The following is a 16801-nucleotide window of genomic DNA, read 5'->3' on the forward strand; positions in this document are numbered from 1 at the left end:
TTCTAATATTCGATATGCTAGTTACCTGCCTTCGTGGACTGCATTTATTAATTCAAAGTTGCATATTTTTAGTTTAAAGTATAGTTAAATATAATAAAAAATAATTAATTTAGTGAACACCCATATATATTTTGAAATATTAATATTTGAACTCCATTAAAATATTTTAAAAAATACTGTTCATTCTACAACATTACTATAGCTCACAAAACAATAGTATTGTAACAACAGTACTACATTGCTATTATTTCTGTTATGAAAATATTTTGTTGGTGGTTAGATATTATTTTTTATTTTATTATGTGGCTAGGAATAATAATAATCTATAATTAATATTAAAATTACAAATTAATTAGATAATGTTAGATGACAACATGACTCATTATAAAGTGGCTGCGATTGTCTGCTAAGTCATTACTCAAACCTTACCTACATAGAGAGTATAGCTAAATGCCCAAATGCCTTTGCCGCCATTACAAATCCAAGAGAAGCCAGCCAGCCGCCACCGACAGCTTGGAGCTTCTAAAGTCTCAACTCACATGGACAGAGCTGAAAACTAATCCGAAATAGTAGTTGATTAGGTCAACTTATCATCATCCGCCACGTCAAACGACAGCCCGTCCAACGTGGCACACAATTTGGTCTGACCCTTTCCCTCCTTTTTCCTCCCCAGCCCCCACTCCCCCTTTCCCCAACTCCCACTTTATTATATAAAGAACGCAAATCCCTCCGCATCCAAAATCCTGGCAAAAAATAAAACCAAAACAGGAATTGCCAAAAATAAAAATAAATCAAAACAAAAAATGGGAAATTGTATAAGGCACCAACACCAACCGTCGATGCAATGGGCCGGCGACGACTGGGGAGCAGTGGTGGAGTCGGCCAGCAATCACAGAACCGAAGAGGCAAAGCAAGAAGGGCTGCTGCTGGGAGGTGACAAGGTTGGCTTTATTACATCACCCACTTCTGCGGCTTCTTCTACCGAGATCAAGATCAAGATTACGAAGAAGCAACTGGAGGAGTTGTTAGGTAAAGCGGACGTAAAGGGATTATCCGTGCAGCAGGTTTTGGCCCACTTGATCAACGTTAACGTTAGTAGTAGTAATGATCGTTATCATGAGACGAATCAACGGTCATGGCGGCCGGCGCTGCAGAGCATTCCTGAAGTTAATTAGGAGCCTGATATAGAATCTTAATGAATCGTACATATGATATGACACCAGGGTTTTGTAGTAGAGTTAATGAGTAAATTTTGTCTAAATTTCTAACTCTCTCCCTGTCTCCGGTTTTTGCTCTGTATATAATAATAGATTTGTTTCTATCAATTTCCCCATTTTGTTTCTGCTTAATCTTTCATTAATTTTTACTTAATATTCTTGATTTTTTATTAACTCAGGATTGGATTACGATGGAGTTTGGGTGTGTTTCTGTGTAGCTCTGGTTTTTGCTCTCTGTATATAATAGATTTGTTCCTTTCAATTTCCCCATTTTGTTTCTGCTTAATCTTTCATTAACTTTTACTTACTTAATTGAATGTTTCAATGTTCATATATTAAATATTTCAAGAATTCAATCTAGTACAATTCTCTGTTGATAAGTACAAATAATTAAAAATTGGGAATTTAATCAATTAAGTTTGATTTTGATCCAGTCCACTCAACCTATGTAATGGAAAAGGACAAGATAATAAGACTGCCCATATGGCCAAAGTAGCCAAAGTTTGATTGATCCTCGCCTATGCTGCTACGTATTTGTTACCAGTATCTAATCAAATAAATGACTTAAGTAGATAAAAATCTATGACTAAAGAACTTGGAACTCTTCAAATTAAAATATTCAATCATCATCGCCATCATCAACTTTTCAAATAAAGCCTCGATTAAGTGAGGTAAAATAATATAAAGAAAAATAAAGTCAGTATAGGATCAAAGAGAGGAATAAACTAATTATGAAGTGATCATTTCGAATATTTAATGATTGATGCCGTAAACTTTCATTTTGTGGGTTTTACCTGATGATTGTCCTACTATTATGACTCTTTTTGCTCGGGAGATTTCCATGAACGGACGACACACAATGTCTTCTTTTATAAAAAATATGGCATGTCGGCCACGTTTCGTATGATGACTGACGGAACATTCATCTCTTTGATGGAAATTGACAAATCGTTTAAATGAGATTATTATAACATGATAATGAAAGAACAAGATGAAGAGAATAATGACTTCAAAAGCCGACTTAAAATCATCTTTTATGAATATAATTCTGCTCGTATGTATGTTGGTAATTTATTTTGGCTGTTATCTAGTCTTTCCTTGCTTAAGCACCTTAATGTGGGTGGTGTCTAGTGAGAGCCTCATCAAAGCATTTGATTAATTGGTTAATGGTGACAGATTAATTCACTCCCTTCTTCACTACCCATTACAAAAATTTTCATCCCTTTTTGCACTAGCGATCTTTACTGAACCATTTAGGTCGCAATTTGATTTCAAGTTGGACTTTTGGTCTCGTTCAATTGTCCTCTCTCTTGATCTTATAGTTTTATTGAATTTCAGGGTCCAATATTCCTTTCATCAACTCCAAAACTTGACTTCTTCTTAAACATCTTTATCTCAGGATAATGATTTCAATTCTTCAATACCTAACTGGGAGAAAAAGTTGGTCAGGATTGGATTCCTCCATTTCAGCTTATAGAATTAGCCGATTATTTTGATTTGTGTAAACTAAAGAATTTTTGGAATCATTACTAGTACGTTTGGGAAATTTGTTCCCCAATTTATTTCCTTTAAATCCTTCTCGCAACGAAATTCATGGGGAGATACCAAAATTTACTTTACTTGATTTCATGTCCCGGCCAATAATTTATCATGTCCATTGCCTCTTAACTAAATCCTAAAACACATGGACATTCGGTCCTTCCAAAAATTCTTAGTCAGGATCTCTTTTCCAATTTTTTTTTTGTTCTAGAATGAATTACGGAGACAAATTAAGAGAATGCACAACTGTTGGATGCATAGGAGAAAATTGTTGGTTTTGAATTTATACAGTAATAATTTCCCTTCAGTAGCCTCGGAGCAGTACCCGTGGCTTCGAGAAATTGCACTGAGTTATTAGCACTTGACATTACTGAAAATAAAATTGTAGGAAATATTTACTCTTTGCATGCATCTTGGCTGGTCATAAATACGCTTTCTGTTTATGGTCGCCCGAATTCGAGTAATAATAGAGGTACGAGTGGTGCTTAGTGAATGAGATTTCTCATTCCTCTTAAGATTTTTAATTTTTTTACAATTGAAAAAAGTTTAACATGAGCGCTTTCTACCTGCTTAGTGTTACATTATACGTGCTCAGTCGGGATTTTTAACAAATTGGAGGATCAATAAACAAGGATGATATGAACCACCGTTGCCGTTGCTGTTGCTGGTCCACTCTGTTAATGCAGATACAAAATGCAACATGGAACCCCAAAGGCCCAACTCAAGCCTGGATCCTTTAGCCTCCTTGGACGTCCATATAATGGTAGCCCCATTCACCAGCTCATGGCCCCTTATCCCGGCTTTGAATAAAATTGGACGTCATGTCGGAGATAATTTTGAACAATATGACATGTCGTTTATAAAAAAATAAACGACGAATCGTCTAAAGTATGCATACACTGTACGATTGTCGGTTATGTGAAATATATTAAATGTCACATCGGATATATTTTCAGAAACGAATCGTGTCTCAGCAAAAAGTTGAACGACCGGTTTCGTTGCGTCCGAATGATGGCACTGATTGAATTTCATCAGTCGTGGATTCCATCCAGCTTGGCATTTGGAGCATCCAATTGATTTGCATTTGTTACTTTGCTTCGTCACCGTATATCAAGGCATATACGACATGCATATCTTTGCATTTATTTTCTTCATTTAGAAAAAAAAAGAGTTAAAAATATGACAGGCATATTTTACAAATATTTTCAAGTGTTCAAGAGATTTTTAAATTTAAATTTTTTCACCACTAATTGACATTTCTAAATTAGAGGCATCTCACATTCTCTACGCAATTTTTGAATCTTCAAAGTATTGAGCTTTAAACTTGGACTTAATAGGATCATGGAATTAGCGTTGGACTTTTAACAACGCATGCAAAAGCCACATTTAGTTTTTTTGTGAGGCTGATTTGTATTCTTATATCTAATTGCTTCAGGAGATTAACGAACTGAGGAAGAAACTTGAGAAGCTATATGTTCAGAATGTGATTGAATCCTTAGAGAAATCCTTAATGAGCATGAAGACAGAATGATCAAAACAAAAACAGGGTAATCAGGAGCAGAGGAAGATCTAGTTGATGTTTTTTGGAACCTTCAGCAGACCAGTAACCTTGAGTTTTCCCTAACAAGACAACCTCAAGCACTCATCTGGGTTTGTTTGTTAATGATTTTCGACCATGATATCTACACAGAAAAATTTAACAGATCACAGAAATAGCGGTACACCTGATCTAATACATCTTATTTATTAAATAATAATTGATTAACTTGATAAATCGGACTGGGTTTATTGTTATGCATGGTTCGCAATTGGTTGGTGCCAGCCAAATAACTCTTCAACGTTCATCAGATCTAAATTTTCTTTAGTGTCGGAGCCCTAAAAAATTCATTGATACCCCCCTTAAGTTTTTCCCATTTTTTTCTGTAATAAAATAGTCTGTATTTTATTTTCTATGATTATGCGCAATTATCTTTTATGTTATGCTTGTAATCTCTTTCGAAAAGTAAAAAAATAATCCTAAAAAATCACCACGAGAGATGATGATCCGCACGCCACCCATGAGTAACCGGTGAAATCCGGTAGCCAGTCGATGGTGGATGTGGATAGGGTCGGGGCGGTCGGGATGAATTCGGATCTGAGGAAAGAAAGTGGAAGGTGTTCTGTCGGATCCACGCAAGGGTTTGCGTTACGTAAACGACAGCCTGATTCTGCTTCCGGCATTTTGTTTACTTTATTTACGAACTCTCATCAGAGTGTGAGGGAGCGAAATTTGAAGTGGAGTAGTAGCTCTTCTTGTTGCTGGTGCATCGAAGCTCTGTAATTCTTTTTTATTTATTTTTTTAATTTGTAGAATTTATTTAAATGACTCGAAAACAATTTTTTCTACAAATATGATCCAATATTTGAAACTTTTAAGATTTCCCCATAGATAGAGTGAAATATTATTAAAATAAAAACCATTTGTTCTTCTTCAACGGCTCCTTGTTCAAAAATTGAACGGGTGACAAATAGTAAAGATTTCGAAAAAGAAAATCGTAATTAAAAATCAAACGGGTTAAAAGTGATTAAGAATTCAGAACAAAAATCATAATTGTCTATCAATTGAATGAAATAAAAGATAAGGGGAAAAAAAGAATTAGAGTATGTATTATTCAAAAATCTCTAAAATACTAATAGCACTCAAATGAAAAAAATGCACAAATTGCAATCAAGGTTGTAAATATTATTAATCAAGGTTGTAATCAAGGGTGGGCTTTGCTTGTAATCTCCTCTAATCATAGAACTGGTTGTTGTATGTAAGCCTAGCACTTGGATTTGTGGTGGGATTTTGGTGTTTCATAGGCCCTTTACTCATCAACAGAAGATGGAGGTACAAATACTGCCATTTCTTAGATGACCTTGTGGATAAATTTGGTTGCTTTGTTGGAAGATGCTACTAGGGGCACGGCTACAATACATGCATGTATGGGATACATGTAAACAAAAAAAAAAAATGGAAAACACATAGTTCTATTCATGTGTTCCTCCATTCCATTCATTACTGCCAATATGACATGGAATGAATGCTGTCTTACTGCGTCACCACTATCAATTTATCCTTCATTTTGAACAACTAATTTGGAGCAACTGATTTCTCGCATTGGAACCTGCATAAACTATAAAAAAACCATAAATAATTTATTCAATTTAATAACATAACTACAAAACAACATACAATTATTTAAGGGAACATACCACATTGCTCTCAAAGTCACCAAACTTTTGTCGCCACTTGAGAAATCTTTTTATTTTACTATCAGTCCATACACTAAGAGGACATCCATTCTTGGCAACAGAAAAAAGCTAAAACTTAGTTGATGACATATAGAACAACTTCAAACAACAACAAAATTGGTTAATACGAAAATAATGATAGATAATATCATAATCATTTAACTAACGATAATACAAATTAGTAAATAAATCATACCATTAAAAATATAACACATTCGCTCATTGAGAAAATTTGATTTTCATTGAACTTTGAAACTCCTTCCCACAAGAAGTTGAAAGACCAACTAACTTAATTTTTTGCGTGAATGTTACTCACTTATTTTAAAGCATGAAGATATAATGGGTTGATGTATGTGGCTGGAGTTGAACACAAAATAGTTCCAATTGTAAAAAGACTGAATAGAATACAAAAGTCCTCATCTACACAGATATTTGTCTTTAATTTGTCAACTAAAATACCTATTGGGATGCCCTTCTTTTTTGAGCAATACTTGGCTCTTAAGTCAATTATTTCACTATCTTTTCCAGCAAGCACAGTCAGCATTCCTTCGTCGCTAACACCCATCACGCTTGTAAAAGTTTTCGGTGTAAGCTTGGATTTCATTCCATAAAGTGTTACGAACCGCCTATCTACTTTTCATTGCTTAACTAGCAATCTACATAAATCTTGCCGAAGTCGCCCACATCTTAAACCTAAAAAGCTTTTGAAACCAATTTTTGTCATAGCATCATGTTGTTCAATAGATAGAGAAGAAACAATGTTGGAGGACAACAAAATACTACATTGAGATGGGTGATTACCCTTATCAGAATTGTTCTCCGCTGTTGGAATCGATTCATTTAACAATCCATTAGGCCATCTCGAGTTAATTTTAGCATTTTCATTATAACTGTTAACAAATTGGGCTTTCTTTTTTGAGCTAAGTTGCAATCATTTGTCACATATACGCCCTTTGACAAACACCAAAAAAAAATAAAATTCATTGATCAGTCATCAATGAAACTATTAGTGACTAGGATGCCACAAAGAAAAGTTATCTATAAACTGTTTCATCCACCTTCACACCTTCCTTCTTCAACTTTTGGGATTCTATCTTGCTGTAAATATAAAATAATATCAATTCCTTATATGTCAGCTTGCACTATTAAACTCAAATCACTACAAAATGTAAAAAAAAAAAAAAAAATTCAACGATGAATTAGTAACTTACAAGTAGTATATGTATGAATGCTTGCCCGGCCTCGGAGGTTCGAGTTTGTATTGGCCCTGGTGAGGTAAAATAAAAATATGTAATATAAATAGAACTAAAAATGAAAATATGTTGCTATACCGACAATAGTTCGACCGCTGCTGTTCATCAGTGGTCATTGCATAACATCGTTTTTTGCACTAAAATTTAGTACCATTAGAATCCTTATTATTGAAGCTATGTGATGATGTCATTATTACTAGTAAAAAAGTTTTGTTTGCCATAAATTTAAAAAATTTTAGAACTGAGACTTTGACTATAGATTGACAACAAATGAAAATTTCTTTGTTGGTAATAGTTGCATTATTACGTAGCCCTAACAATAAGGATTCTAATAGTACCAAAATATAGTTTAAATGACACTAAAATACGACAACCAACAATGGCTTGTGGTGCCCGGTAGTGAAAATTTTATATTTTAATTACAAAAATTTAAATTATTATTTGAATATAAATAATAACAAAATATAAGTGAATCTTGAATTATTAATTTAATAAAAATTTTAAAATAAAATATATTTTTTATATAATACAATCCATAATACCCTAAAATATAGTATTCTATTACAGTTTAATACAATATAATATAATTCAGCCTAATATAATATAATTAATGTAATATAATACACATCTTTAATAAAAGTAGATTGCGTGGTATATTTCTATTGGTCTTGGAAACTTGACTAGTCTCAAAACACTCGAACACCCGGTAATGTACTTGAAGGGAAAAATCCAAAAATCATTGTTAAAACTTTGTAAGTTGAGGACAACAACCCCTTTTGCCATCTGCATCATGAATCGAGATATTTTCAAAGTCTTAGGATGTTTTCTCTACATGTGCTGAATATGAGCTAGAGCTACTGGGTTTAATTAATAGTAGAATTTCTGGTCATTTGCCCAATCAACTAAGTCAAGTATAACTTCTATAAATTAATACTCAATAAATTAATAATTTTTATTATATAATAATTTTTATGGTCCCTACTTGGAGTAATTGGCGAAATTAATAATTTCGATAAATTAATAAAATAATACATTTTTTGAAGACTCTATATAACTTTATAGTCCCATTCATATTATAAATTAATAATTTGCTAAGATTATCAATATAATTGTTATAATATTTTATTAAATACAATATGAGTCTATTGTTACTTTTTTTCTTGAAATTAAAAAATAGTTGGATCTCATCTCTAATTTTTCTTAGTACATCCAAAAGTTTTGGAGCTGAATTATCAAATTAAATTAATTTTTAATTTATTTTTTGGCTAATATAATGTATACTTAGTGGATTGATTCATATTAATTGATTAGATTGGTAAATAGAATGAAGTTTTAGTTGATTAAATGTATGTTCATTAAATTGTATGTTAATTGTAACATTTTTGAGTTCCTTGAACGTATCTAACAATAACGCACTTGTGAAAATTCCCTACGAGCACTCAACAGCCAAGTTTTAATGTAACATGTTGCGTAGGCAACAATCTCTGCGGAGCTCCCCAATTGTACTGCAAAGAATGTATTTGTACGCGAAGATCGACATGGAAATAGAAACGAGGATGAAGATGAAGTGGATTGGTTGTTACATGTAAGCATGGCACTTTTGTGGTGGGATTTTGGTGTTTTATAGTTTATAGGCCTCTACTGAGCAACAGAAGATGGTGGTACAAGTACTGCCCTATCTTGGACGGCCTTGGGGATAAATTTGGCTGCTTTATAAGCAATGTTGCTAGCATCTTTGTTGTACGTGTTGGAATTTTTTTTTTTCTTTTTCATTATTATGCACCGTGTACTCTAAGGCTCCAAGCTAAATTGCTAGGCTAGCTGGTGAATAATGATGTAAAATTTCATGAACATGAAGTAGTTTGCGTATTCAATTTGGCAAGTTTGATTAATTTGGATACTTGAAAAGAACAACGAAGCGAGCGATAGACAGTGATAGCGTTAAGTCTTTTCTTGACTTCAGATGGATTTATCAACTACTGAGAATTGAGAAAACCAAGTCATTCTATTCAAATCAAAGTGGGAAATTTACCAATTCAACCAGTTTCCACTTTTTAATTTACAAAGACCATATTTCCAATTTTCTTAACCAATTACATGCCATTCACACCAGAATACCCTTAATCATAAAACAATTAAAAAAAAAAACCTCAAAGAGTAAGACTATTTAAATCTATCATATATCTATGTAAGAAATTACGTTAAAATTTAAAATTTAAAATCTCAAAATTACCCTTAACTTATTTTCTCTCTCTACTTTTTTTGATACAAAGATCTCTATCATCATACTTTGCATCTTGAAATCTCATTTTCTCTCTTTACTTTAAGATACTCAAAGAAATAACGCACTCATACTTAAGATCTCCAATACTCAAAGAAATAACGCACTCATACTATTACAATATTCAATTTGACAAAAAACAACCATTTTTTTTTTTTAATCTTTCCACCAATACAACCATATTACTAAAAGGCCTGTAGTTCGTTAATATTATAAGAAAATTTGGAGTGCGATCATTTTTAAAATTGGAAAGTAGAAAGTGATCAGATGTGTAAATTTTCCAATTAAAGTGCGGCCGCTGAGAATTTGGATTGGATAATTTTCAAAATAGAAGAGGGACAAACTATTTCCAAGCTCATTGGAATCTGTTGCACGCATTTATTTGCAAAGCCAATAAAATATTTACAACACCCATTAGCGCATTATTATCTCTTATTTTTTGAAATTATTCTAATTTTCCTGCTACGTTATACGAATTATCGAAGCAGATAAATTGAAAAATTGAAGCTACATATATGAATAATTTTCTCTTTAATTAGTTGACTTAAATAAGAGTTCACACAGTTAATGCATTTCCTGCAGGAATTTGAAGACTTCACACAGTTGCCCGCCAAGTAATGGTAAGGTAATTTCCTGCTGCAATTTGAAACCATATATATACTTCCAAATCAATTAATATTCTAAATTTGGACTGAACATATATCATAGTAATACCGAGGCTGTTTGCTCTGTTTTATTTATTTATTTTTTGTTTGAATTCAGAATTTGATTCATTCTCAGTCTTTTCTAGTTTTGATTTATTTTTAAAAACTTATATCTGAAAAGGAAAAAAATTATTCTGATAATAATAATTTTTTCTTCTTCTTTTTTGTCTTTTTGGGGAAAAGATATCATAACCATTAAACTAAGGTAAAAACATAATATGTTTATACAAATTTCATTTTTTAATATGTATGGTCGACTACTTGACTTTCAACGCACCTGAATTACCCATTATTGATTGAGAGCGATAGCGCTGGACTTGGAAAAGTCTTCCGTCCACGGCGGGATCCACAGAAGTTAGAAACGTTGAAGACTTAATGATCGCAAGTAATGAGCTTGGAAATTTCTTGTAGAAAAGTGAGATCAGATATGGCTAATCAAGGGACATTTAATCATTAATTAAAATTTATAAATAGCAAGCGATATTGATAACATTCTCAGACACAATTAATCCTTCTCTAAATATAATTTCTATTCACATTTTCACAGCAATGAAACCTAACACGAGTGCTTTTGTTGCCCTTGCTTTGCTTGAGTTATTTGCTATAGCCACCATGATCAACATTAGCCTCTGCAATGGTACCTCTTGCATAGAGAGTGAGAGAGAAGCGCTTTTAAAGTTGAAGCATGATCTCAGAGATCCTTCAAATCGCCTTGCCTCTTGGATTGTTGATAATGGAGATTGCTGTAAATGGGGCGGTGTCTTTTGTAGCAACTTCACTGGCCATGTCCTTGAGCTCAACCTCCAAAATCCTTTCAGTCCTGATGATAATGAAGCTTACCAGAGGTCAAAGCTGGTTGGTAAGATAAATCCCTCTTTGCTTGTATTAAAGCATTTGGTTCACCTGGACTTGAGTGGTAATGATTTTCAGGGAATTCAAATTCCAAAGTATCTTGCTTCTCTTGTGAACCTAAGATAGCTCAATCTTTCTCAAGCAAATTTCACAGGAATGATTCCTCACCAACTTGGAAATCTCTCAAATCTGCAATATCTTGATCTTACAGGGTATTGGTTTGAGTTGCACGTTGACAGTTTTTCATGGTTATCCGGTCTTTCATTGCTAGAGCACCTCTACATGAGTTTTGTGAACCTCAGTAAAGCCTCTGATTCATTACTCGTAATTAACTCACTCCCTTCTCTCAAAGAATTACAGTTGTCTCACTGCAAACTCCGTCACTTTCCTCCATTGTCGTCTGTAAATTTTTCCTCCCTTACCGCCCTAGATCTTTCCGGAAACCAATTTCAAGGTCAAATCCCCAGTCGACTAGGAAACTTGACATCTCTTAAATATCTTGATTTATCTTCCAACGAATTAAATTCTACAGTACTTGGATGGCTGTCTAAGGTTAATGATCTTGAGTTCCTCTCTGTTTATTCTAATAGATTGCAAGGTAACGTTTCGTCACTTGGTCTAGAAAACTTGACTTCTATCAAAAGACTCTACCTCTCTGAGAATGATGAACTTGGAGGGAAAATTCCAACATCATTTGGAAAACTCTGTAAGTTGACATCATTCTCTATGAGGTTTACAAAATTGAGTCAAGACATATCAGAAATTTTAGGTATTTTCTCGGCATGTGTTGCAAATGAACTAGAGTCACTCCGTTTGGGAAGTTCTCAAATTTTTGGTCATTTGACCAATCAACTTAGGCGATTTAAAAGATTGAACTCTCTAGATCTTTCAAATACCATTTTGGACGGTTCTATTCCGTTCTCTTTGGGGCAAATCTCAAACTTGGAATATCTAGATTTGTCTAACAACAAGTTGAATGGAACTGTTTCTGAAATCCACTTTGTTAATTTAACAAAACTGGCTTTTTTTAGAGCTAATGGAAACTCGCTAATCTTCAAAATCAATCCTAATTGGGTTCCTCCATTTCAACTCACAGTTTTGGAGTTGAGGTCATGTCATTTAGGGCCTCGATTTCCTTTGTGGCTTCAATCGCAAAGGGAATTAAATGATTTGGATATATCCAGCACAAGAATCTCAGCCAAAATTCCTCGTGGGTTTTGGAATTCTATTTACCAGTATTTTTATTTAAATATCTCTGGTAACCAAATCTATGGTGGGATTCCAAAGTTTGACAATCCATCAATGCCTCTTATTACGACACCATCCGACTTGTTGGGTCCAATATTCGATCTTTCCAATAATGCTTTATCGGGATCCATTTTCCATCTCATATGTCAGGGGGAAAATTTCTCAAACAACATTGAATTTCTAAAACTCTCCAAAAATAATTTTTCTGGAGACATCCCTGATTGTTGGATGAATTGGCTGAGGTTGCGTGCGTTGAACTTAGGCCACAATAATTTCACCGGTAGCCTTCCGATGTCTATTGGAACTTTAAGTTCTCTTTTGTCTTTGAACCTCCGAAATAATATATTGTCTGGAATAATACCAACGTCGTTTAAAAATTTTTCAAGTTTGGAAGTACTTGACTTGGGTGAAAATGAACTTGTCGGCAGTATTCCTTCATGGATAGGAGAAAGATTTTCAATATTGAAGATTCTCAATCTTCGATCGAACAAGTTTCACGGCGATTTCCCCATTCAACTTTGTGGTCTAGCTTTTCTACAAATTTTAGATGTGGCTTCTAACAGTCTCTCAGGGACTATACCGAGATGCATCAACAACTTGTCGTCTATGGCGATAACGGACTCATATGATCAGGCCGTTATATTATATTCCTCACTGCGGTCAGAGGGGCAGAGCGAAATTTTTGAGGATGCATCACTTGTGATGAAAGGGGTTTTGGTTGAATATAATTCCATTCTTAATCTGGTGAGAAGCATTGACGTTTCCAAGAATATTTTCTCTGGAGAAATACCTGTAGAAGTGACAAACCTTCAAGGACTGCAATCATTGAATTTGTCGCACAACTTACTTACCGGAAGAATTCCTGATAATATTGGTGTTATGAGATCAATTGAATCCCTCGATTTGTCAGCGAACCAACTTTCAGGTCAAATTCCTCAAAGTATGTCAAATTTGTCATTTCTAAATCACTTGAACCTATCCAATAACAACTTGGTAGGGAAAATTCCTTCAAGCACTCAATTGCAAAGCTTCGGTGCATCATCTTTTGCTGGCAATGACCTGTGCGGAGATCCACTTTCAAATTGTACTGAGAAGAATGTTTTGGTACCTGAAGACGAAAATGGAGATGGAAACGAAGATGATGATGAAGATGGAGTGGACTGGTTGTTGTATATAAGCATGGCACTCGGATTTGTGGTGGGATTTTGGTGTTTCATTGGCTCTTTACTTATCAACAGAAGATGGAGGTGCAAGTACTGTCATTTCTTGGATCGCCTTGGTGATGGTTGCCTTGTAAGAAAATGCAACTAGATCTTTCATGTTTGCACCTGTGCTATTCTATGTACTTAGTCAACAAATGAAACATTACAATAAAATAAGGAACCTTTCTCTTGTGATTGAAGAGGGAATTTAAGCAAATGCCAAATTTCTTTCAAAAGGCAAAAGTAGAAGCGATCTGCTGAAGCTGTGGGATGTAAAAATGCATCATTAGGGGAGCGTTCCGCCTTAGGGGAAAGCAACCGCGCGAGCGGCGGTGGCCGAAGCGGAAGCGAGGAGGTGGTTGTCCGACAGCTGAAGTTAATAATAGCAATCACACGTCTGCAAACGATCATTTAAAGGTTTCTACTAAATTGTGTAGAATAGTTAACATAATTATCCAAAGACACGCCGATAAGAAAATTTTCAACAGTTAGTCAATGAATAACTAAACTAGATTCAAAAGAAAAGCACTCGAATCTTGCATCCAACAGAACATTCCAATCATTACATGATTTTATAACAAATTTCATAATACTATTATCTGAATGAATCTTTTGATTTGTTACAACACACAACATTCAATCACCACATTTATCAATGAAATCAATAACAATTTTATTGGTTCTTTGGGAAGTCAATGAACTCTGGCTCAAGAAGAAAGAGTCAACTGATAAAATGAATTACTTTTGGTACATGGTTATTCCTAAAAATTGACGTGGCCAGTCGCTTGAGCGTGCTTAACAGCCTCCTGAAGATTCACATAAAATTATTTTCAGTTGAAAGCATAAATTTTATGAAAAGATGCTGTGTAAGAAGAAACGTAAGAGAATTTTAGAGGCAAAAATGACACTTATTTATTTTCTTCATTTGTTATTCAACAATAGCATAGATATACTCACCTTGTGTCCAATTACTCCTATTTGGCATGCCCCACAGCGCATGGTGAAATTGGCAGTGTCAGTATAGCTCCTTTTCCTAAGGAATAGTATGAAAATCAAAACTTGATAATGTATAAAAGTAAACAACAATATTCGATAATACAAGAAAACAATTCATCAAAGGATAACAAGTAAAGATAAATAAATTTCCTCCAAATCAGTAACAGGTAACTCAATTTTCTGGACATTCGGTTAACCTCAACTTGGTCTTTGAAAATGCAATGACTGACATGCATGTATACGCACATATATTGGAAGGAAAAACATGGCAAAGGCAGGGATTTGGTAACCTCAATTAAATGTCCTCATAACATCGCTAATATCTCGACATTCTCACCATGCAGTAATGACGAAATGAATCTGAATGATAAATTGGTCAACTAAACAGCCGCTTAAAGAAGCTCAAAAATAGTCCATTATCATTTTAAAAGTCCTAATTTCCGGCCTGTAAATAGCTGAAAAACATTTGTGTGCTTGAATATGGCTGCTCTCTTATTTGAGTACGAAAATATCAAACATTTATCACGGGATACATACAATACATCTGTGACCTCGACCACTACCTTCGTTGCACCTTAGCAAGTTTCAAACCTAGCTCTTCTGCTGACCCAAAGGTCCGTCACTTCCTTTTTTTTATTTTTATTTTTTTTATTGATACACATAAAATGCCATGTGATGAAATTCAAGGATGTATCTCTTGTAAGAGACACATCCCTATATGTTCAAATTTAAACATGTAACTTCCTGATAGATAATGGAAGTTATTTGTTCAAATTTCGAACATATAACTACCACACGATTGCCTATATAAAGGCATGAATGCATCACAAATAATCATTTCAAGACACACTTAAAAAGTTAGTATTTTATTATCTTGGTATTCTGCGTGCAACTACCAGCCTAACAGTAGTGTAAAATGATCGAAAAATGCAAATGGAGGTACAACTATTGTTACTTCTTGCATGGCCTTGGGGATAAATTTGGTTACTTTGTAAGAAAATGCTACTAGATCTTTCATGTTTGCACATGTGCTACCGTATGCACTTAATCAAGAAATAAAGCGTTACAATAAAATAAGGAACATTTTTTGTTGTGATTGAAGAGGGAATTTAAACTGATGCGAAATTTCTTTCAAAAGGCCAAAGTAGGAAGAGGTTGTCCTACAACTGAAGGTAAATAATACAGTCACACGTGTCTACAAATGATCATTTGTAGGCTTCTGCTACATTGTGTGTAGAATACTTGACAAGATACCTGAAGTCACACCAATAAGGAAATTTTCAACAGTAAATAAGTTAATGAATAACAAAACTAGATTCAAAGCAAAGGCACTCAATATTTCATCTACCAGAACATTCCAATAAACATATGATTTTATAACAACTTTCATATTATCAAATACCCAATAGATATTCCTTAACATATCACTTCACCATCAAGATTTTCTAATAAATACGTATACTTTTATTTTACTGCCCAATATTTTTACTACTTAATATTTTAATTTTTATCATTTTACCATTAAAAATGTTATTTATATTAAAAAAATTATTGAGGTCACAAGGGTATTTAAGAAACTGCAAGTATAAAATTGAAACAACACCGTTTTATCAAATGCATAATAAACAAAAGGGTGAGAATATTTGAATCCATCAAATTCATCTCTACACCCATTTTAAAAAATTAATTCATTATTAAAAATTTAAAATTTAAAAATCTCATAATTATTCTTTATTAATCTCTTTCTCTCTTCTTATGATTGCATAGTCTCTCCCTACTCTCACGCTCCAAACTAAACACTCTATTTCACTCTATTTGGGATTTTTTTTTTCCCCCATTCTTAGTAAAACATAATCTCTATTTCATGCCTTTTATATATAAGATTTTTTTTTTTTTTGCTTGACAGTTACTAGCTTTTTTGGTTGGTAAAAAATATTTATTAATATTCATTAGCTTTCATGTCTGATAAAAATTTGTTGATATTCATTTTTTAATAATGAGTTTCGCTTCTTTTCCTTTATGATTGCATACAACGAAATTAATTACTTGCAATAAGAAGAAAATATACGAAAAATTTTATAAGAATTGAGGATTTGAGAATGAAAAGAATAAGAATTTAAGTAGATGACAAAATAAAGTAATTTTATTAAAAATCTTAATTAAAGAGAAAATTGGCGGAATCAAGGAACCCTTGCTTAAACAAAATTGGTGGTGCTGCCACCATTAAACAATTACA

The 16801-nt window shown here is 33.5% G+C and overlaps 3 protein-coding genes across 3 annotated transcripts; all 3 read left to right on the forward strand.

Moving 5' to 3' along the window:
- The first annotated feature begins 708 nt into the window (after positions 1-708).
- LOC18055082 lies at positions 709-1340 on the forward strand. Its single transcript, XM_024178190.1, has one exon. It carries the CDS (start codon positions 804-806, stop codon positions 1173-1175), a length of 372 nt encoding a protein of 123 aa, XP_024033958.1. The 5' UTR covers positions 709-803; the 3' UTR covers positions 1176-1340.
- A 9417-nt stretch (positions 1341-10757) lies between these two features.
- LOC112095481 (receptor-like protein EIX1) lies at positions 10758-11389 on the forward strand. The gene has a single exon (XM_024177472.1). It carries the CDS (start codon positions 10817-10819, stop codon positions 11243-11245), a length of 429 nt encoding a protein of 142 aa, XP_024033240.1. The 5' UTR covers positions 10758-10816; the 3' UTR covers positions 11246-11389.
- LOC18055083 (receptor-like protein EIX2) lies at positions 11276-13678 on the forward strand. The gene has a single exon (XM_024177879.1). The coding sequence runs from the start codon at positions 11276-11278 to the stop codon at positions 13676-13678; it is 2403 nt and encodes an 800-aa protein (XP_024033647.1).
- Positions 13679-16801: the final 3123 nt, after the last annotated feature.

This window comes from Citrus clementina, unplaced genomic scaffold (assembly GCF_000493195.1).
Source record: "Citrus clementina cultivar Clemenules unplaced genomic scaffold, Citrus_clementina_v1.0 scaffold_1, whole genome shotgun sequence".
Lineage (NCBI taxonomy): Eukaryota > Viridiplantae > Streptophyta > Magnoliopsida > Sapindales > Rutaceae > Citrus > Citrus x clementina.